Raw genomic sequence first — 22,314 nt, forward strand, 5'->3', positions numbered from 1 at the left:
AATTGAAAATCGATTAAACATTTTAGATTCTGAGTGGATTAGTGGAACGATGGATGTATTGATTTTACAATGATGTGTGTTTTTTTTTGTGTGTCTGTCATCACGGTTTGGGACAGTTAAACTGCTTCGATTTTCTTCAACAGTATCTTGTTCGATGAAAATGTGAATCTAGTGCATTTACTGAATGTTTTTATTTTTATTTTCAATATACCATACAATTTTGTAAATATTTTGACTCTTTTTGAGCTGTTTACAAACATTGTCAGTTTTCATTTTTTTTTTAGTTTTTAATTTCTATAAATATCAATAAAATGTTATTTGTTGGGTAAAAAAGCGTGAAAATTTAATGCAAGGCTCTTGGTATATTGTTAAAATAGTACTTGAAAAATATTATAAATACATTGGCACAATTTTTTTTATAAGCATTTAAAGTTCAAATTTTGACAAAATTTATCAAATTTAAAATTTAATAATTATTTTACAGTTAAATATTTATAAAATGAACTTTTATGGCTAGGGAATGAAAATTTAAAACAAGGTTCCACGTAAATAGGTTATAATATATAAATAACTTTATTCACAATAATATTATTAAATATACTTGGTAATATAATATAATATAATATAATAAATATCCTTGGCTGACAACCCGATTTCGCTCAGAATCGTTTTTCGTATACCTACAATGATATTATATCATTGAATTCAAATTGAACACCATCCATTACAGTGACCCACTTGTAACCTACTGTACAGCAGAGTGACATCCACTTATCCCCTTTTTTTCATTGTTTTCCAATGGCTATACTTAATATATGCATTGTCGCATTGATATTTGAATTTTATGGCTGATGCACAGTTATAAGCACAGTTATACTATAAATAAGATATCATAATTCATAGACATAATAATATATATTATAGTACCTATTTGGTATTTTCATAGAACAATATTATGTTCTATGATGTTTCTGTTTGGCCTCCTTATCTCTGTATAGGCTTGCTCACTATTATTATTCTGTTGTAAAATATTGTATAATATTATTAATTGGTCGACTAATATTTAATAGGTCTTGACTCTTGAACTCTGTGGCATGACCACAATCATAATATGATTTTAATCGTTGGCCATGACATTACACAACAAATATTGCTCTTTATTTAATGATGGTCCATGGTTTATATTTTCTATAACAAAATAAATTTACTTTGTCATGTTCATGCATACTGTTTTTACCGTATAGTGTTTTCAGTTGTGTCTATACCGTCTACACAATACACCTACGTGGCTACATGATACATAATAATATAATATTAATTCATATTAGTTAGTCATAATAGTTATTACACATTATAATTCGCCATAATCACACATAGATAAAACTCTTCAGAAATTGAAAGATCACAGTCAATTGATTTCGATTCTCGTGACCACTACTGACCAGTATAGTCTGCCAGTCGACTAGGCAGTAGTTTCACCCTAGAAAGTGGAAATTCTCGAAACGCCTCACACAGTCAAATATTGAAATACACCAGAGACGACCAGACAGTTGACAACGGCAATTCTTGTAAAATATATATTTTATAGGCAGGTACGTTTATCATTTTTTTTTAAATTACACTGAATATATTATTATAATCAGAAAGAGTAAAAGTGCAACACAAATATCAATTCCTGACAAATTACCGCCTGCTTTTAATCTAAACGTAAAATAATAATCATACATATAACATATTGTATCATCTCAGAAATGAATAGATACAATAGAGTACCAATGATGGGCAGTCCAAACTCAGTGATGGACTATGTCAAAGAACTGAGAAATGGTTCGTATCAGCCAGTGTCAATCTTGACACCTCCGAGTTCTACAGTAGGGCCGTGGATGGGAACAAGGGAAGAAATACCATTGTTTTTCATACCAACTGTAGCAAAGGACCTCTTGGAATTTAAAAAGTCTCTGTTTTACTTAGCATCAAAGAAACCACAAGTTGGAGCTTCAGAAGTCCTTATAATATATATATTAACATGATACTAGCTGGATTTGGTAATATGAGCACGAAGATTCATCAAACGTTGATTAAATCACGTTTTAAAATAATAAACTATAATAAGGGATTAACGGAAGAATGGATGGACAAATGGGACAAAGATTATGTATTAAGAAAAGATTATAAAGATACAGAGTTTACTGAAGAAATTGCTGAAACACTAATGGGCATATACTGGAATTTTATAACCAGAAAACCAAACATAAGACAATGGGTTGAAAAGAGTAAGGTTGTATATTCCAAAGCATGTTTAGTAGATGAAAATAATCAAAGTTTAGAAACTTTAGATCCCAATCTACGATTCGCAGAAGTAGTCAACCGTCAGATGTGTGGATGGTTCGAAATGAAAAACGAGATTTTTCTTACTATTCAAACTCTATCAAAAACATCAAATCACGAGCTAAGTGTTATCTCTAAGATCACCATGGACTATTTTATGATGGCTGAAATGGAAGGGTTCGCGATGGTTGTAGATATCTTGAGCAGGGAACCCGGACTATGTACTCTGAAGAGAATAGACAAGCGTTTTGAAAATTATAACTTAAAATTAGCAGTGAATACATTCCTCAAAATGGGCGATCATGCCCCTTTTTGCGCGTTTATATATCAACCATATATTTCAGATGAATTGAAATATTTTAAAGCTTCGGCAATACAAGGATATATAGACATGGCCAATGAGATAGCTATCACAGAGGGCAAACCAAAAGTTTTTCAGGTATTTGATGATGAGTTCCTTCAGAAATGTAAAAATGTTGTTAATCTGATCAAGGCCACTTCAGCCCTACACATTCTGACTTCCGAAGATAAAGTAAATCAGATCATCCGTCAGTGCACGAAAAATTTCAAAATTGCATAGCTTAAGAAATCATTATTATATAACAAAATAAAATAGCTTTCAACAAGGTGACAACTAAGTTTTGTTTTTATGTTATAATTATATAATTACATAATGAATACTTACAGATATTACAGAAACAATATACTTATGATGTAACAATCCGTTTACATATTATTATATTAATATATAATTATAATTATTAATTGTTATAAATGTTTAAAAATTTAATATAAATATAATATGTATACCTAAGTAGGTATTAAGTTTATAAATACAAAGTGTGATCATGATAATATACTTAGTATACCTATATAGTATATATTGGTTTCCAGATTCCATTCAAATGTGATTCAACTTAGATTTCAGTATAAATTAATTTTTAAATGTATGCTTACTATAATAACTCTATGCTTTGTTATTTCTTTTCCGTAACCGGATGACAAAATTAATTAAATTTTTCTCACATTATAGTTTATATCATGACAAATTAGATAGGTATCATGACAGTTGTACTAGTTTTGCGCAGTAGATATGCATCTCCTTCACCTCCGGCCTATATCGTAGTTCTCCACTTCTCATTGGTTGATTTTGTTCTTTGTTATATATGTGTGTATGTATGATTGATAGCCAATAAGAAATGGAGATAAAGGCAAAGTAAAGAGCGAAGGATGCATATCAAAATACTGTGATGATACCTATCTAATTTGTCATGGTTTATATAAAGTAAAGTACATTTTCAGATATTCCAAATATAAAGATAAAACACATTTTATAAAACAAAATATTAGTAACAAAATTATTTTCTAATTTAAATAATAAAACCAAAAAGAAATTTAAAAAAGTGTGTGTATTACAAACTTACAACTTAGTATGAAACAACTCTATAGCTGATCTTCATATTGTAATAAAAAAAAGAGCAAATGCCTACATTCAAACTCTACTTATATTTCAAAATGTGAGTTAAACATAATATTTAAAATTAAGCTGTTTTATCATGTCTAAATTGTACAAATGATAGACACAAATGTTAAACTTTGAAATGGCATCATCTAATTAACACATAGTGAAATTATTATACAGTAAACTCTCGATTATACACTTTGAGAATTATCCGTGGTCTTCTGAGGATCCATCTACATTCAACAGTACTAAAAATAGTATTTAAGTACAAAATATGGATTTTTGAAAAAATAAATGTAAGTTATATATATTAAAATATAATTTTAAATAAAAATAAATTGTGTACTTATCTACATTGTCTTTAAATACTATCCAATATTAAACATGATTGTTTTAATAATATTATAATAGAAGCATTTTTGATTCACTTTGTATTTTTTGGATTAATAGCGGAATTTGCGTATCCGTGGTTGTGTGTCTCCCTATTCCGTGAATAATCAAGAGTTAAATATAATATTACTAATAATGTTGATACGGTTTTTTTTTTATTGAAGATGTAATTTATTGACAATAATATGTACATTTGATAAACACCTTGAAATAAACAAGAATAATAATAGTTTAAGCAACTTCCGAAACAACATTTTTCTTTTTTTCGGAGACGTATGGAATACTATTTTTCTTTGAATGTTTGCGGACATTTTCTTCCCTGAAAATATACATAAAAATAATTATAATGTATATACCAACATATATAAATTAATTTATTATTATTATATATCATTTATTTATAATAAAGACAACTCACTTTCTTTTAAGTTTTTTCTTAGATTCCAATTGTTGATTACGTTCATGATAGATATGTTTAGGCACCTGTCTATGTCTAGCAATCCTTTTTACTTGTGGATGAGCAGCGAACTTCTCTTTCAATGTGGCATTATATTCTAATGCTGTTCTTTCACGGGGTCTTAACTAAAACAAAATTTTAGTAAATAACTGTTTCATATTTAATTTATTTTTAAAAGTTCAACGTAACAAAATAAATATTTTTATGAATTCTAGCTACCAAGTACCTACATTGGCCAAATAGATTCGGCAACCAATTATAACTTTTGGTTTTCTCATAAGAAAATGTTAATTTGTACATGATATCCATTTTAAATTATAATCAATAAAAATAGACTTACTGTTCCTAATTTTTCTGAAGCATTTGCTTTCCAAATTCTTATATTCATTTCGTCAGATGCACTTAAAACAAATTTATTGTCTAATGACCAAATTACACTAGTCAAATGTTGCATACGTTTAGTGTGATAGATTTCTCTCGAATGTCCCTAAATTTTTTGACAAATATAAAATTGATATTTTAAAATGAATAATGACTATCAAAAAGATGAATAAATACCTGATGGCTTTCAAAAATTCTTATGGTTTTATCATAGCTTCCAGTGACAAATTCTAAACCAGTAGGTGCATAATCTATACAAGTAACAGCAGCCACATGATCCTTATGCACATTTATTGGAGATTCTAAATTCCGTGTATCATAAGAATAACAACTAAATGTATAAAATAATTAATCAATAACAATTTGGTAAGTAAAAATTTGTACTTATAATCTTTTCCATGAAAGAATAATCAGTCTACCGACCTATTTTTGTCAGTGCTGCTCATCTTCCACCAACTTCCTGGGATTAGATTGATCAGGTGATTCTTGACGCGCCAATCGAATCATTTGTGATACACGAAAACTGATTATTCTCTCATGGAATAGATGTTAATATAAAATTATTAATTACTTATAATCTTCATTGGCAGCAGTAAACACATATGCTTCCATTGGATTCCAGGCTAACTGATTGGTTTTGAGTTTCATTATTATTTTTCGCATTGGTTTCACTTCCCTGGTGTCATAAAGAATTATACTGCGGTCACTTGCACATGAAGCTATGAATATTTATTATACAGTTATACAACTAATGTATTATATACAAATATAAAATAAAAATATAATACCTAATACATTAGTGTCAATTTGATTAAAAGCTATATGATGTAAACTATCAACACCCCATTTTAGAGTTGATGTTGGTTGACTTCGAGTAATGTCCCATAGTTGTACTACATCACCGCAAGTAGCAAATACTTTATCGTTTAACCATTGACAACTGATACCATATAAAACAGACTAAAATAAACATAGTTTAAACAATATTGTCATAAATGGAATTTATACTACATTAGTTGTACATACTTGAGATATGAATGTATGAGATGGTGTGTCCAATTCTTCAGTATTCCAAACTTTGATGGTAGAATCATCTCCAACACTAAACAATCTTGTGCCATCAGGGTTGAAACTTAATCCACGAACAAAACGGTCATGGCCATTTATACTACTAATACATTTCTTTTTTGTTAAATTCCAAAGTCGTACTTCACCATCATAAGAACCACTAGCTAATGTTGATAATGATTTAGGATGTTTGGCCATGCAGAAAATACCATCACGATGCCCATCCAAATTACCAATAAATGGCTTGGCAAAAACTCGTTCCAATTTCACTGCGTTAAGAGCACGAACATATTCACGTGATGATTGAAAAGGGTGAAGATTTGGGTCATAATTCCGAGGAACTGAAAAATAATTTAAAATGTAAATTATAAGATTAATTAATAATAGGGAATAGAGATGGAAAATCATTTATTCATATTTATTCATAATAAATATTTCAAATAATTAAAATTGGAGAATTATTTCTTTTCTAATTAAGACTCTACATTATGTGATTATTACGTTATTATTAAAAATATTTTGTTTTAATACAATTAGCTAATTGTTTAACTAAAATAATTAATCAAACAATAATTGTAAGTAATAATCTAATCTACCTAAACAAAGTAAAAATAATAATTATAGGTAAAGATATAATTGATCAATTAGTATACTACCTCTGGCTATATACTCTTGCTACCAAAACCAACTAGGAGCGAAGTGCCCATAAGGCGAGAAAAAAAAATAAGCAAATAAACTGACTACACTCTTGCCAAAGTAATATGAGCACAAAATACAAGACATGTATAGGAAGCATTAGAGATGTATGAAATTAGTTATTCAATATGATATATGAATAACTTTATATAAAATGGATTGGCACGTTTTTCTATACAGCTAAGACTAGTAGAGAGACAAAACATGGTAGCTCATCCTGTATTTTTTTAATAAAATTAATATAAAAAATCTCATTAAAAATAAAGAATTAAATATATAATAACATTTTCTATTCCGCATGAATTTGATCATTTAGGTAGGTAAATAAATACAATTAGTAATTTAAAAATATTTACCCAAAGTACATTTTATGACAACATAGGTATCTACGATTGCAATATAAATGGTATGATAAATGATTTAATTTGTAAAATAATTTTCTTAAAAGATGTATATATACCAAACATAAATCAATCATGTATAAGTCTGAACACATTTAAATTTGTTGACACAGTTTATTCTACCAACTACATAGAATAAAATATAAATTATTTAAAACGTGGATGTTTCTACGTACCTACCTAATGTTAAATTGAAAAAACTATTTACTTAAATGTACAAATCGAATTATTATTTATTACAGTCCCCATAATGTGGTCAACTTTACAGAAAAATACAGATATAAGCCCAACATCAAAACAAATGTTCAACTCACCTTTCTGAATATCCCGCTTCGTCTCACGCAAATAATCATCCGGATTCCGGCTCAACACCTTGACTTTCATGATCGAATAATTTTGCGAATAATAACTGACAGTTGATCATCAGCGGGACACCACGAGGGTAAGCGACAATACTCAAGAATTGGAATTTGAAGCGCTATAAAAGACGCATAACACGAGTGTTATAACTGTTGACTTTTTGCTATTATGGTTTATGAATTAATGATAAGTGATAATAAGTATGCGATGTGCGATGTGAGAACCATAGATAATCACCGAAGTAACCAGAGTAGTAGCGTGATGGTCCAATGTGGTTAATGGTTATCACTTTTCGCTTATCAATCATTCAAATTTCGTGCCTTTTTGAATATTTAAATTTTTTAACTTTTATTACGTACATCACCACATTATTCATAATTCATATTATTTGAAGTAACACTAGTAACATCTATGCTCTGTGAGGCATTTACAATTAAAGCACCTAACGTTTTAGAGGTCTAGTTGTGCCTATTGTTAAGTATGGTCAGTGAAGGTTTATTTGTTATATATTGCTATAAATTGTATTTGAAAATACAATGTTATTGTGTGTAGAAAATATAATAATATACTTCAAAATAATATTTTTAAATTACAACTTAAAATATCTATAAAAAAAACTGAGTACCTATATACATTTTGTTTTAAATTTTCAATCCTTAACTATAGAAACTTAAAAGGATGTCAGCGCACTACTTGTTTTCTCTCTCTGACCCATGCGCAACATAGACAAAACGCATTTGCGCAGAATCGTTTTTTCTATGTTTTTAAGTAATCTTAGAGTAAAAAAACCCACAAATAGATAGAGGAACCTTGTATTAAATTTTCTTTTATCAATATTTAAATTTAAAAAGTAGGTTACAAATGGGTCACTGTATTGGATGGTGTTAAATATGAATTCAATGATATAAAATCATTGTATAAGAAAAACGATTCTGAGCGAAGACAGTCAGCCTATGATATATTGATATTACTAAGTATATTTGATGATATTATTGTGAATAAAGTAATTTGTAGATAACCTATTTACGTGGAATCTTGTATTAAATTTTCAATCTTTAGATTTAAAAGTAGAACATTTTATAAATTTTGTCAAAATTCAAACTTTAAATGCTTATAAAAAAAATGTGCCAATATATTTTTCAACTGCTGTTGTAACAATATACCTACCTATCAGGAGCCTTGTATTTTATTGATATTTACAGAAAAAAAAAAACTAATAAAATTGAAATCTGACAAAGTTCGCAAACGGCTCAAAAAGAGTCAAAATGTTTTCAAAATTGTATGGTATATTGAAAATAAAAATACAAACATTCAGTAAAATTTACATGTATCTACAGTTCGTTTATGAATTACAACAAAATAACAAAATCTCTACATGAGAAATCGAGTGAATATCCAATCTTGTAAAAACTTCAAACGCTCATAAAAATTTAATTTGATTTGCTTGTAGACTTTTTTTTGATAAAGATAGACAAGCGTATGAAGGATTTTGTATTGTATTTTCAATTCTTCGATTTAAAAAGAAAAATGTGTACAAATTTCTAACTTAAAATAATTTGCACCTTTATTTGAATTTTACGTATTTTGTCAATATTTGAAATTTTTTTTTTTTTATTAAAACTTCCAGTATATAACTATTATAGTTCGACAATTATTACAATATATAATATAGATAAGGTTTACAATAGATAGTATCTTATTCTAGCATAATTTAGATAATTAGATAAGAATATAAAATGAAATGATACAATATATTATGGTGGACGTATAACGGTATATGGAATTACAATTTACCTTTATTTAATAAAGCCGTTAGCAGAGACAGGAGGGATTTTATGATTGCAGTGAACTCGGTAATAAAGGATGTAAATAAAGTTTCTGTATTAGGAGATAAGTGGGAATGGTTATGATTGGAGGAAGTAGCTTCAGCATATGATGGTTTATCGGTATTGGGATTTGAGGTGGATTTAGGAAAGTTTGTATGAGAATTGGGAGTAGATATGAAATGTTCACGACGAGGTGGTCTGTAATTTAGTTTTTATAAACGAGACAGCCTTTGTAATCATCGTCGCAGGTGATGAATACTATGTCATAGTTAGTCACTCGTTTTTGAATCGTTTTTTGTGAAAGATGGATGTACCCATTTTTACGTGCATGATTTCGCAGCTTGTTGGAACTTTTATAGGATCTTGGAGTAATTGTACTTCGCACGCTGGTCTACTAGTACGTGGATGTAATGGATTACCTTCAGGACACAAAAGGAAGTCTCTAGCGTGTTTACAATGTGTGTAATAAAATTCGTCATAAAGAGCATAGTGTTCTTTCGTCTTACTTATAGCTAGATACTTATTACTAGGTTTTATATAATAACAATCGTTTCCGGTGCACACTGGCACAGGTATTAAATTATACAAAATAAAATCATTTTTATAGATTAGTGGTAAAGTAAGTATAAGCACTAAGTTGTCATTTGCATAGTATATAGTAATGTCTGAGAGCTTTACTAATTCGTAAATATTTTGTATGTCTAAATCAGTAGGTAAATCGGTGCCCCCAGGTAATGACATTTTAATGTCCTTAATGTTTTCTAAAAGTTCGCGTGGAGATATTAAACTAGTTTGAATTATTCCTATTTTTGCTTGTTGTATTATTTCGAGTAATGTATTGGTTTCTAACAAATGTTTTGTTATTAACAAATTCATAATTACGAAGTGTTTTAACAAGTAATTTTTTGTTTGTTGTTCCCTAGATATATTAATAGATTCGTTATATACAAAAGTTGTATTATAGTTTTCGTATTCGTCAAACTTGGTTTGTAATTTAACTATTTTTATTTGTTCTTTAACGAATTTTGTTTGTGTCGCGTCGTGCGTTTGTCCTATATTAAAAGTAAATCTTTTTACATATTCCGTATATTAATCTGGCTGCTTTTGCTATTGTTCCTAACGTTGTACTTCTTTTGGAAATTTTATGTTCTATGGATTCTATTACTAGTTCCCTTCTTTTACGTAGTTCCTTTACTATAGTATTATTAGCTGTGTACACTAAGTTTTTACAATTGTTATCGACGTTGTGTGCGATGGTCATACATAGTGTTTCAGTTTGGTTCATAATATCGTCAATATAAACAAACCGTTCCTTATACTTAGCAAGATTAATATATGCAGTTAGGTCCCATTGAGACGTAATAAGTTTCAAAGGTCCCCGGTTCTCGTAGTATAGGCCAGGGTGTCGTGTTAGTTGTTCGTCGGGGCAGTATCGAAAAGTTCCCGACGTGAATGGTATTATCAGAAGTATAAGTCTGAAAATCGTTTCAGCTTATTAGTTAAATATAGTTCTATAATAAAAGTTTAACTTAATAGTATTCAATATACCCGTTCCATTGTTCAGGAAACTACTAATAAGAAGTAATATGATTATGAGTGTAAAATAAATAAAATAGCAAAAAAAAAAAAAATGATAATAAAATAATTTTATAATTAATAAAATCCCGTAACCCTCATAAAATAATTTGATAATAAAATCTTAAATACCGTAATATAGTATAATAATAATAAAATAAGAAAAAACGTAATTAATATTATTAATTAATAAAAACCCATAACCCTTGTAAACTAATTGTATAATATAAATCATATTGGTGCGGGGAGAATATTTCTCTTTTTATTTTGTTTTGCCCACACCGCATCGTTAATGACATCCCTATGTATTTTATATAGTTGTAAAAACAGGCACCTTGTCCATTGGACGTCTGCTCGGGGGTCGTGAGCTTCAAGCCCCCCCGTGAAAATAGAGATCGCTACACATAAGAGTGTGTGCCTCGTCGAGTTTGAGCGATCGCCCGTTCTTTTTGTACTTTCCTATCGGAATGGATGCTATGGGTTGGTTGTCCCCATAATCGGTTAGTAATAATACAAAGTTACCATCCAGTAAGTTGGAGGATTTGTTTATCGGTACTTACTACCCTCCCAGGTTAATATTGCGTCATATTTGTCTAGCTGCTGCTTGCTTTGGGGCTGCGTAAGGTTTGGTGAAAGAGTATGATCAGAATCGTAAAGATGTGCAAGTATTGGGTATAGTAAATTAAGTCTGTCCCTAAATATAGATTGAAAATGTTTCACTAAATGTTTCCACTCTTTGTCCGTTATGGCTCGATTTTCTTGAAAAAATAATGCGCGCCCCTCTAGTTTTGTGATGATACCCGGCTGGTATCGGCCCATGATGGCGCCCGATATGAGTATTAAGTGATCTCGGCTGTAGCTGCAAAATTCGAAATCTACGATTGCGTATTCGGGTATCTTACTGTAAAATAGATTGATTATAAAAATTTTTTTTTTTTTAGAAAAAGAAAACAAAAAAAAAACTTCATGCTTAATAACAGAAACCGTATTAGTCATATTGTTGCTTTAGATATATATATATATAGTATTAGATAGTTGTAGGTTAGTGATTAAATAGAGATATAAAAAAAATAAATAATTAAGTTTGATTAATTATAGAAATGTTAATCGTTTGTAAACGAATATGTCCGTTGGGTCCTCTGTGTTATCAATAAAATCCTTTAGTACTAGGCACATTGGTTTCCTAAGTAACACAGCAAACAAAAACTTACTTCAACCGTATTCACCCACCGAAATACTGGGAATTACTCGTACGCTCAATCACTTTTCGCATGACCTGATGAAGGGAAATCAACCACTTATAAAAAAAAAATAGGAAACCACAAATACGTATATGATCAGCAATTATAGCTATTATTTTATGTTCGTGTGCTAAGGTGCCACAATCCAACACAGATAATCAGTAATGTTATCGTTCACTTGCGAGTACATGGTGACCAACATGCGTTAGCTAGTGGGAATTATTCATACAAAATATATAATTTTTCTACCATCAGACATACTGCTGATCCGGCCGCGTTATCTAAAATGAAAACATTTGATATTAACATCCGAGAAGGTTCGTCATATTATTTGACAATTTATCCATAAATTATATAAAAAAAAAATTCGCCCATGTTTACGTTAATATAGTTTTTTACTCAATTAAATTATTTACTGTTAAATGTCTATTTAGTCTATCGTCTGTTCCATTTGCCATTAAAATCATGATATTGTTAGAAACAAATAATCGCGTTGTTGAAGAATCCATCAGTGTGAGAATTAAAAATGCTTTGGCAGGGTATGTCACTCTTCTGAACTATATACTACTTAAACTGTTGATATTTAATTTATTGCATTTACATTGTAGAAATAAGCCGGAAAACACAAATATATTCATATCGGATTATGCGGGAGTATTGTTTCACATTTCAAATTTAGAAGGCCAAAAAAATCAGCTTAGGGTGAGTGTAATGTTTAGCGCTGTCATTGGAAATCGGTTTGTAAAATAAATTTGTATTACGTTGCAGGTGAGCATAGCTTTGAAATTCTATGCTGAACTACAACAGCACGGAGCAACAGAACTACTAAACCGTGTGTATGGGTCATACGTCACAGAACCAGAATCGGGTTTTAATTTTTCTTTGCTAGTTGACCTAGAAAAAATTCCCGATGATTGGGAATTATTAGTGAAAAAAATTGGTCAGTTTAAACGTAATTGTTTCGCTTCAGTATTTGAAAAGTATTTTGACTTTCAAGAAAAAGGTGAAGAAGGCCATAAAAGAGCTGTGATTAATTACCGAGATGATGAGACTATGTGAGTGAAAAATTGATTTTATGTTAAAAATATTCATCTAACCTTTCTTGTGTACTAGGTATGTGGAAGCAAAAGCAGACCGTGTAACTGTTGTATTCAGTACAGTATTCAGAGATAGTGATGACATAGTTTTAGGTAAAGTCTTTATGCAAGAACTAAGAGAAGGCAGGCGAGCTAGTCAAACTTCACCTCAAGTATTGTTTACACACAAAGAACCACCCCTTGAACTGCAAGATACTAATGCTCGTGTTGGTGATGAAGTAGGATATATAACATTTGGTAAGAAAATGACATTTTTTTTTAAAAATTAATTTGATTTTAGTTTTGATAAATCAAGAACCCATTAAAAAAAAAAGAATAACTAATCTTCTACCTTTAATAATTTTAGTGTTGTTTCCGAGACACACTAATCGTGCAGCTCGTGAAAATACTATTGATTTGATTCATATGTTCCGTGACTATCTACATTACCACATTAAGTGCACGAAAGCATATATACATTCCTGTATGCGAGCAAAAACAACTGACTTCATTAAAGTGCTCAACAGAGCTAGACCAGAATCTAAAAAATCTAACGAAAAGAAAACTATTAGGTAAGTAAAATTTTAAAATACATTTTTTTACTGATTTCTTACGTTTATGTGTTAATTTAATTTGGAGTGTCGAGCTTTAAATTTATTTTGTCTGCCTCTTTTTTCACAAAATATGAAAAAAGCATTTTAATTCTCAATAATTTTATCAAACCACCTAAATTTGCATAATTTATTTTAAAACTTCTTTATTAGCTTAAAAAATTATTTTATAAACACTTGATAAAATGTTATATTTAACTTTATAAAAAAATAATACGACCAAAGTAGATATGGTTAAACAACAAACTTAACATTTATTATATGACTTGAAAAATGTATATTTGACAATATAGAAAGATAAACACATGGGTATAAAAGATAAATTAGTCAATAGATAATAAATAATTTAACAATCAAAAATGTGTAAAACAACCTTAATTTATAAAATAATTTGCTTGGATATACAATAACGAGTAATAATAATTATAATCAAAATTAATGATATTTATTACTTTAATTCCAAAAAGAATTGTTGAAAAATATTAAGAGAAAATACATTTTAACATAAATTATTAAAAAAAAGAGTAGTGTTTATTATTTAGACATATTGACCAATTAAGTAAATTTCCTAGTTTCTTGATGTATTAGATTGTATAATACATTATAAGGGTTAGGTAATTTATTGAAATGAGTATGTGTGTGTAATACTATAATATGTTACTTTAAATTTGTGTATCTTACTAGTATGCCTGGAAATGTTTTTTATTTATTTATTTAGTGTGTAATTTATGTAGTAAATTAGTATTAGTACAGGAACAATTGCCACCGATCAGTAGCATGAATTAACTGGTGTACAATTTCACACACACACACACAAACAAACCATTTTGTTATAATAAGTAGTTTTTTTTTATAGAAAATACAATCTATTATTAAAATACACAAATATAATGGCTGTAATTGTTAATGTTTCAGTGGCAGATCATTCATTCGAAAGGACTGAAAAAATATTTTACCTTTTCAAATATTGTATAATTAATAATAAATAATGAAAACATTGAATTTATCTTAAATTAATGTTAACAACATTGATTTTTAGTCTAGTATGTATAAATATTGTTAGCTAATATAACTAACCATTGTTTTAAATTTATAAATAGTAAAAATAAAGTTGTGTATTCATCTTTTAATTTTTTTTTTAATTTTATTATTATTATATATATTATATATATCATTTATTTAATTGGAACAATAGTATTGCATTTATATTCATTTAAATTACAATAATAAATTATTTATTTATTTATAAGTTGTTATTAATTAGACTTTAATTTACAATTAACCGTCATCTGAGAAAGGATTTTTACTTTCATCATACTCATCTTTGAAAGGATTTTTATTATCATCGTACTCCATATCATCGCCATCTTCATCAAAGGGATTTGTGTTTTGTTGTTGTATAGTTTGTACAGATAATATTGGACTCAGTCTTGGTGGTGTTTGTACCACTGGAGCTACAGGTTTAGGTGATAATACTACAGGAGATGATACCAATTTTGATTTAGCTAGTTGATTTTCAACTGTAGATAGATCATCAAATAGACATCGACCAAAGTACTCTGATATTAGTGAAAAACTATCTGTAGCTCGTTCTAGCTGACTATGGAATGCTTCATTATAATCTTTTATCTGGCCCTAAGTAAAAAACAATTTAACATAAAAAATATTAATAAATATGTAAAATAAATTATGTATTACTACAGTCATTATCAGATAACAAGGCCAACAGCACAACACTAAATAATGGTTCTCAAGATTTAGCGCTATTAACCTACTATAGAAATTTAAAGACCTTTGTATGTTAAGGGTCCCGGTGCCAGTTTTTCAAATTTTTCACAATTCTATAAAATTTGAAAATTAGATTTTATATTTTAGTTTCTACCTCTATTATAAGACTTTTCCACTAATCTACTACCTGATACCTATTTAGGGGGGGGGGGGTGGATAGGGTGTATTATATCGAAAAAAATGACTACGGGAATAACTCTCAAGCTTTGTAGAATTGTCGGAATTTGATGACTATTTTTTTTATCTAAAAGAAGACTTCCTACATCTCGCATCGATCTCTGATTTTGTTTCATATAATTGTATTAAAAAATTTATAAAAAAATGCTTTTTATCTTGAATTTTCTTAGACATATTATAAAGTTTGAGAATAAAATATTGAAAACAGAGATCGATGCGGGTTGTAGAATATTTCCCTCTAGCAATTGAAAAAAAAAATTATGAAATTTGGTTGATTCTACAAGTTGGTATCGTTATTCCCGCAGTGTATTTTTGAGGATAAAATGGCATCGGCACCAAGTGCCTTAATGTCACTTACAATTGCATAGAGCCGGGTCCCCAAATGGCAGCATTCAGGCAAGACATTTATTTTTATGGGGATTAAAGAAGATATTCATTGTATTTAAATATTTTTGTTTTTTATTATTATTTCATATAGTTTCTTAACTTTAGTAACACCCAAAAATTTTGTAAATTCTTAATGCAGCCTTCCAAAAATATGAATTGGAGACTCCTGGCATAGAGAATCATTAATAATATCAATATTTTTTTCATATAATATTCCCAATCATGAACCATAAATTTTTTTTTCATACCAGTTGTTAGCTGATGTATTAGTACCAATATGGATAGTAGAGAAACCAGTATGAGAACAATTACTGATAGACAACAGCATAACTACTTAGTCTACAAAGTTACAAGACTTCTGTATTTTATTAAAATTTACCTGAGTCCGTATGATATCCATTATTTGTTTATTGTTAGGAGTACAAGCCGGACAATCATCATCGCTTTCTGAAAAAGCTTGGAAACAGCTAAAATAAAAATAAATGTAACATAAAATAATAACCGGTTTACGTTGATTGATATTATATCATGATAGTGAATAGTAAAGTATAAAGAATAAAAAATTAAATATTTTAAATATGAATGTAGAAATTAAAATGTTAACTAACTGTTGATGGTATGAATGTTGACACATAAAATGTACACTGGGAAGTTCTAATTGGTTATTGCAAGCACTACAGCGCAAACCTTGAAAGACGACAGCACTGAAAAATAATTGTTAATTTTTAAATTGAATATTATGTATTGTCATTATTAGGCGTGACTGTACGTACCAATTTTTTAATTTTTCTATGGTGTGTTTTAGGGTTTCTGTATCTTTTTGATATTTATCAACCATTTCTTTATCCTTTTCTAGGGTTTTTTTTTCAGCGCCGAACAAACTTGTTAGATAAGCTCGAACATGGCCAATATTAATGGTTTTAGATTTGGCTAATGATGTAATAGTAAAATGAGCCGACAGAAGAGATTTTCTTTCTATTATAACAGTTATTTATTATTAATATTTTACACTGTTACAAAGTACATATTGATTGACATGTATTTGAGTTATTTGAAATTTATATGAAATAGTACGTTAACTTTGGTATGTATAAAGAATTCCGGACAAAAAGTCCAAAAATACAAATTTTTCAAATCACAAAATAAATATTAATTATTATTCTTGCACAATATTGTGTTTGATTTTTATTTTTTATAACTATATAGTATACAATTACAATTTTCAAGTTTAAAAAGTCAAAATACAACAGAAATCCATTTAATAAGTACCACCCGATATTTGTAAATTGGGTAGGTATAAAGAAAATATATAAATAAATAATCAAATATAAAATGTTTCAATGTTTCAATTTTTGGTTTTTTCAATAATTTGTATTTTTAGAATTGTTATTGGATTCAAAAAATGTGCTGGGACTTTTTGACCAACAGTAAAAAAATGAGTCCAAACTTTTTGATGGATTACCGTGTGCGAATTTCTACCACAAAAATGTCCATTATACATTATACTATATATTAGAGACGATTGATAATATAGTTATTAGCTATCAGCTATCATTATTCTATAATCAATGGTCGTTACATAACATACAATTATGAGAGCTTAATAGAAATCTATGAACTCCATAGCATAATGATTAATATTTAGAGTATACATCTAGAGTGTTAATGTACATAATCACTGAATGAGAGTTAAAGAAAAATTGTGTACACATAATTAAGACTTAAAGGAATATTATTTTCAAAAATCATGTTGAAATCTATTAACTTTTGCAATAGACACATATTTTACAATAGCCATATTTTCATGCTAAAATCAACTTGATATACACTGTTAGAAGATATTTAATCAGTATTTGAAAAATTGTTTAAAATAATAATAACACTGGTTTACTTTAAAGTACTATTAAAGATTAATATAATTTAGCGTACAAACAAAAATATTCTTTATAATGGTACATACCAATTTCGTTTAATATTTCTTCCAACAAAGAAGGTGGAAACATGTCATCTATCATTGCTGTATTAAACAATAATATCCATAATTTTGATTCTACATGTCCATATCTCCTACAACATTCTATTGCGCCAATGTAATCATATAAAGACAAGTAATAGCGTATTAATTTTGAGTACCTGAAAAAAAAAATTATTGTGGTTATAATGTAAATAAAATATTGAGTTTTTTACTAAACTGTTTGTTGCGTTCAAAAATGTAGACTATGGCTGGTTTAAATTCAAAAGACGTGGCTAAGATTAAAACTTGATAATGGTCACATGTTTTAATATCAGCAGATTGTAGAATATTAACAATTTTCTTTTCAATTATGCTACGTTTTTCTTGATTGTTTTCATTTTTCCATACAATCAAGCAATGTTCAATGTATGTATTCAGTAATGATGTAGACCATTTATCTAAAAACTTAAATAAATACATTAATTAAATCATTTTGATTTTTATTAAATATTAGTTATTACTTTTTAAGTAACTTACATTATCAAAATGTTCTAAAAAATCCACTAAACATTCAGAGTCGTCAAGCAACAAATAAATGAAATCTTCAGGTTGAGCTAAATTTCCAGACAGGTCTACCTTAAAAAATGATAATACAATTTATATTTAATATAAACTTCATTATCTAAGAATAAATTAGGCATTTACATTGGTTGTAGTATAGCAGGTGGAACATAATTTCTTCAAAAAACTGACCGTGTCTTTAGGAACATTTTCCATGAATACGTTACTATATTGCTTAATTGTTTGTACTGACTGAAATTAATAAAATATCAACAATTATTTTAATTGCTATTAGTGATTACTTAATATAACAATAACAATATGGTACCTGTTCAATGGAAAGTTTTTCAATATATTCTAAAGCTGATGTATACTCATGACGATCTTCCAAAAGTATTTTGATATACAAAGAATGTCTGCTATGTTTTTCAGCTAATGCAAGTGCATTTTCAGGTGATGACTGTCTACAAACTTTTATTGCCACATCCACATCAAAATCAATGTTTTCGTCTTTTATCTGTATTAAACACAAATTAAAATTATTAAATTTAACATTTTATTTTCACTGTTATTAAAAATCTAAAACGTTGTAATTACTACAATAAATTCTTGAAGTTTGTCTAGACTGTTTAATTTTGAATAGCAGTTGAACAACAATGTTGTATGGTCTTTATTTGCGTTACCTGATTTATGTAAAGCATGCAAATATGTGGTTAAACTGTCTATATATTGAGAATCTAAAAACTAAAAATAAAAAATGCATTAATATTCAGTTTTAATTTTTGCATAGTTTATATAATAAAATATTTACTTTTTTGATGACATAAGATGGTTCAAGTTTTCCAATTGTTTTTATATATTGTTCTACAGCACCACTGTGATCCCCTTTAGTATACAAATGATCACCATATTGACGAAATATATCAATCAGAGCTTGAGAATCATATTGCTGACACTTAGCCATACGCACCGCAACATCGTACAAGTTTTTCTTAAATAATACAGTCAATTTTGATTGTAAATCTTTTTCTATCAACTGTGATAAACATCCTTTAGTTGTTAAAATATACAATGATCCCCACTCAGGTAGAACTGATAAAATGTCTTGCATGGTAGTAGTATAAATTATAAACTTATTTTGGATATCTAACACAGTGATTGAAATAGACTCTATTTCATCACTGAAAAATAATTAAAAATAACAGTTAGTCACTCAGAAAGCTAGAAAAAAGGGAACATATTAAACAAATCTTACGAATGTTTTGTAGTAGTAGAGACAGTAATAGCATTTAAAGGTTTTCCTCTTTCTTTGGATACTATAATTAGATAATTTCGAAACCATTGAAGAATAATTTTTTGACCGCCAACAACATAGCAAGGTCCACGACTGTCAACCGTATAACAATAAATGGCCTAAAATAAAATAAATAAAACTGTTCAACCTAGAACACAAAGAAGATATAATGTGTATTTTTTAAGGGCTTACATCTTCTTTTGCAATCATAAAATGACTATCAGGTCCATTCACTAACACAGAACACTTAAAATCACATCCTACTGCATCCAAAACAGTCTAAAACAAAGCATTTTAAAGTTATAATCTCTCAATATCACATAAGATATAATCAGAGTAATGATTACTAATAAATATACCATAGGACAGGAATCTTTGGAAGTAACATTAAATTGTTGCACAGATGAGGCAGTAGATACAAAAAGGTACCATTGATCCTTATTAACACATTTGAAAGCCATTCCAGTTATTCCTTGACCTAACTCTTTTAACATCTTGGGTTTAGAATTCCGATCTCTAGACAAATCTCCTTTGAACAAAGCTATACAACCATCTACAAATCCAACAGCCATCAACAAACGATTGTCAGTTACACACAATGTAGTAGGTTTTTCAGATTTTGGTAGTTTTGTAGACCGTATGCACATCGGAGTGCTTTGACGATCTCTTCGCTCTAAATCCCAAACTTTGAGTATGGTATTAGTATCTGGTTCATCTTCCTAGATGTAAAAGTTTAAGTATATGATAAATATTATAATGAATACATATATAAAATACTCACCCCAATTGTAACTAAAAAACTACTATACTGTAGTTGTGTAGAAAGAAGAACAACAGACTGATAGGCTCGAAATGTAGTAACTTGAAATGTACGCGTAATTAAATGAACAAGGCCATCATCATCACATGTTACCAAGTGACCATGTCCACTGCTTGTTGAAGTTATTTTAGAGCTCTAAATAAATAAAACTAAGCGTTAGACATTTAATATTTTCAAATTTATTTTAAAAAGAAAAAATATTAATCTAATGATTCTATTGATTACTTTTCTAAAACAAGCACTTAATTATTTTTAGTTTAATTATGTTTGAATTCAGAACTGAACAAATTAGTTCCTTCATTAATCAATTGTTTTATTATTTTTTTCATCACTTAATAATTTTTCAATTTAAATTTCTTTCTGTAGTCTGAATTGGACATTAAAAGAACATACTATAGTTAAAAGATATAATTTTTCAGATTTTTTATTCTTCTTGAAAAATATTAGAATAATAGTAAAAACATTTAAACAAAATAAATTATCTAACTAAATCTTGACTTTCGCAAATTTTGTAGAAATTGAGCCATATACAGAATCATTTCATTGAAATATTAAGATTATTGAATTCTGATTTTAGATTAATCATAGATATAATAGAATTCTACATTTCTACCGTAGTACTGTCTATGAGATGATTGCAAATATACTTTCTCAAGTGATGAACAAAATTCAGTATAGCTATATTAATTTTTTAAAAAAAATTTTAATGTCATAATAATAATAATATATAAATAGTATTATTTAATTGCATTGCAAAACCGTAGTTCAACATTATAAGACTGTATTTTCTCATAAAATTTGTTGGAAAAATACAAGTAGAAATTTATCAAAATTACATACACCAATTGTTTGGGATATTTTTTTTGAATCTGCATCATGAATAATGTCGAAGAAATTAAATTTTCGCCACTGAAACATAAGAAAAAATAAATTGTGTAAATACATATTTTGAAATGCCATTATTACAGTCCTGGCCATTGACCAGATAATGTTTTTGGTTTATATATTATAGGTATATACAAATAAAAAATACCACTATTATCAAATTCAAAACGAAAAATTGAAACTCACTTCTAAAAAAGACATGATAGTTTTTTTTACTCAAGCATTAGTGAAAATGTCTGATGAAAAATTAGACTTGGGAGGACTTAGTGATATGATTGATACAAATATCAGAATATATAATAATAATTATAACATAAAATCATTTTTATCGCCCATCATAATTATGACTTATGAATAAATTAAGTATATATAACTTATATTTTATATTAATATATATTATGACTAGTGGGCGGTGGCCGGTTGGAAGTTGGAACACAACTGGGTAAATAGTAAATACTAAATAGTAAATAATATTATACAAGTACTATATGAATTCGGTTATCAATTGTCGATGAAATGTCATCTGATAACTTATCATGGTCTTCTGTAAACAGCCCGGTCACCAGTCTCTTGAAA

At 28.3% G+C, this 22,314-nt stretch overlaps 3 protein-coding genes, 1 long non-coding RNA gene and 1 pseudogene across 7 annotated transcripts; 3 read left to right on the plus strand and 2 right to left on the minus strand.

The window, feature by feature from the left end:
- The first annotated feature begins 984 nt into the window (after positions 1-984).
- LOC132953001 (uncharacterized) lies at positions 985-3,049 on the plus strand (annotated as a pseudogene).
- Positions 3,050-3,263: 214 nt separating this feature from the next.
- LOC132953003 (uncharacterized) lies at positions 3,264-4,124 on the plus strand. Its single transcript, XR_009665545.1, has 2 exons — positions 3,264-3,845; positions 3,971-4,124. It is a non-coding gene; the product is annotated as an uncharacterized LOC132953003 (long non-coding RNA).
- LOC132953000 (DDB1- and CUL4-associated factor 13) lies at positions 4,088-12,349 on the minus strand. Of its 4 annotated transcripts, none has more exons than XM_061025539.1 (9): positions 12,156-12,349; positions 7,498-7,661; positions 6,045-6,427; positions 5,807-5,978; positions 5,590-5,737; positions 5,196-5,349; positions 4,978-5,124; positions 4,599-4,762; positions 4,088-4,499 (listed from the first exon to the last, which is right to left on the minus strand). In XM_061025539.1, the coding sequence occupies exons 2-9, from the start codon at positions 7,565-7,567 to the stop codon at positions 4,412-4,414; spliced, it is 1,326 nt and encodes a 441-aa protein (XP_060881522.1). In that variant the 5' UTR covers positions 7,568-7,661; positions 12,156-12,349; the 3' UTR covers positions 4,088-4,411. The 4 variants fall into 4 exon arrangements, with proteins under 4 accessions (XP_060881522.1, XP_060881521.1, XP_060881523.1 ...); XM_061025538.1 differs by lacking the exon at positions 12,156-12,349 and adding an exon at positions 7,781-8,008; XM_061025540.1 differs by lacking the exon at positions 12,156-12,349 and having other exon boundaries at positions 4,088-4,272; positions 4,385-4,499; positions 7,498-7,723.
- Positions 12,350-12,511: 162 nt separating this feature from the next.
- On the plus strand, positions 12,512-15,121 carry LOC132953002 (probable actin-related protein 2/3 complex subunit 2). The gene is made up of 6 exons (XM_061025541.1): positions 12,512-12,724; positions 12,794-12,887; positions 12,954-13,240; positions 13,299-13,519; positions 13,629-13,833; positions 14,788-15,121. The coding sequence occupies exons 1-6, from the start codon at positions 12,651-12,653 to the stop codon at positions 14,813-14,815; spliced, it is 909 nt and encodes a 302-aa protein (XP_060881524.1). The 5' UTR covers positions 12,512-12,650; the 3' UTR covers positions 14,816-15,121.
- On the minus strand, positions 14,997-22,196 carry LOC132952999 (vacuolar protein sorting-associated protein 11 homolog). Its single transcript, XM_061025536.1, has 17 exons — positions 21,925-22,196; positions 21,694-21,762; positions 20,815-20,988; positions 20,393-20,752; positions 20,226-20,312; positions 19,995-20,152; positions 19,551-19,920; positions 19,337-19,483; positions 19,068-19,256; positions 18,884-18,991; positions 18,716-18,814; positions 18,417-18,643; positions 18,185-18,357; positions 16,998-17,199; positions 16,833-16,928; positions 16,604-16,691; positions 14,997-15,507 (listed from the first exon to the last, which is right to left on the minus strand). The coding sequence occupies exons 1-17, from the start codon at positions 21,937-21,939 to the stop codon at positions 15,151-15,153; spliced, it is 2,919 nt and encodes a 972-aa protein (XP_060881519.1). The 5' UTR covers positions 21,940-22,196; the 3' UTR covers positions 14,997-15,150.
- Positions 22,197-22,314: the final 118 nt, after the last annotated feature.

This window comes from Metopolophium dirhodum, chromosome 9 (genome assembly GCF_019925205.1).
Source record: "Metopolophium dirhodum isolate CAU chromosome 9, ASM1992520v1, whole genome shotgun sequence".
NCBI lineage: Eukaryota > Metazoa > Arthropoda > Insecta > Hemiptera > Aphididae > Metopolophium > Metopolophium dirhodum.

What these genes read in the sequence shown, in the direction of transcription:
- LOC132953000 (XM_061025539.1), bottom strand. Translation starts at nt 7,567, where the DNA reads ATGAAAGTCAAGGTGTTGAGCCGGAATCCGGATGATTATTTGCGTGAG. An exon ending in AATTGACACTAATGTATTAG is followed by an intron (nt 5,738 to 5,806) that starts GTATTATATTTT and finishes AAATATTCATAG; the next exon opens with CTTCATGTGCAAGTGACCGC. An exon ending in GCTGCCAATGAAGATTATAA is followed by an intron (nt 5,350 to 5,589) that starts GTAATTAATAAT and finishes TTATACATTTAG; the next exon opens with TTGTTATTCTTATGATACAC.
- LOC132953002 (XM_061025541.1), top strand. Translation starts at nt 12,651, where the DNA reads ATGATATTGTTAGAAACAAATAATCGCGTTGTTGAAGAATCCATCAGT. An exon ending in GCCAAAAAAATCAGCTTAGG is followed by an intron (nt 12,888 to 12,953) that starts GTGAGTGTAATG and finishes ATTACGTTGCAG; the next exon opens with GTGAGCATAGCTTTGAAATT. An exon ending in AACGAAAAGAAAACTATTAG is followed by an intron (nt 13,834 to 14,787) that starts GTAAGTAAAATT and finishes TTAATGTTTCAG; the next exon opens with TGGCAGATCATTCATTCGAA.
- LOC132952999 (XM_061025536.1), bottom strand. An exon ending in GTTTTTTAGTTACAATTGGG is followed by an intron (nt 20,753 to 20,814) that starts GTGAGTATTTTA and finishes TTTTACATCTAG; the next exon opens with GAAGATGAACCAGATACTAA. An exon ending in TGGATATCATACGGACTCAG is followed by an intron (nt 15,508 to 16,603) that starts GTAAATTTTAAT and finishes TTTTTTACTTAG; the next exon opens with GGCCAGATAAAAGATTATAA.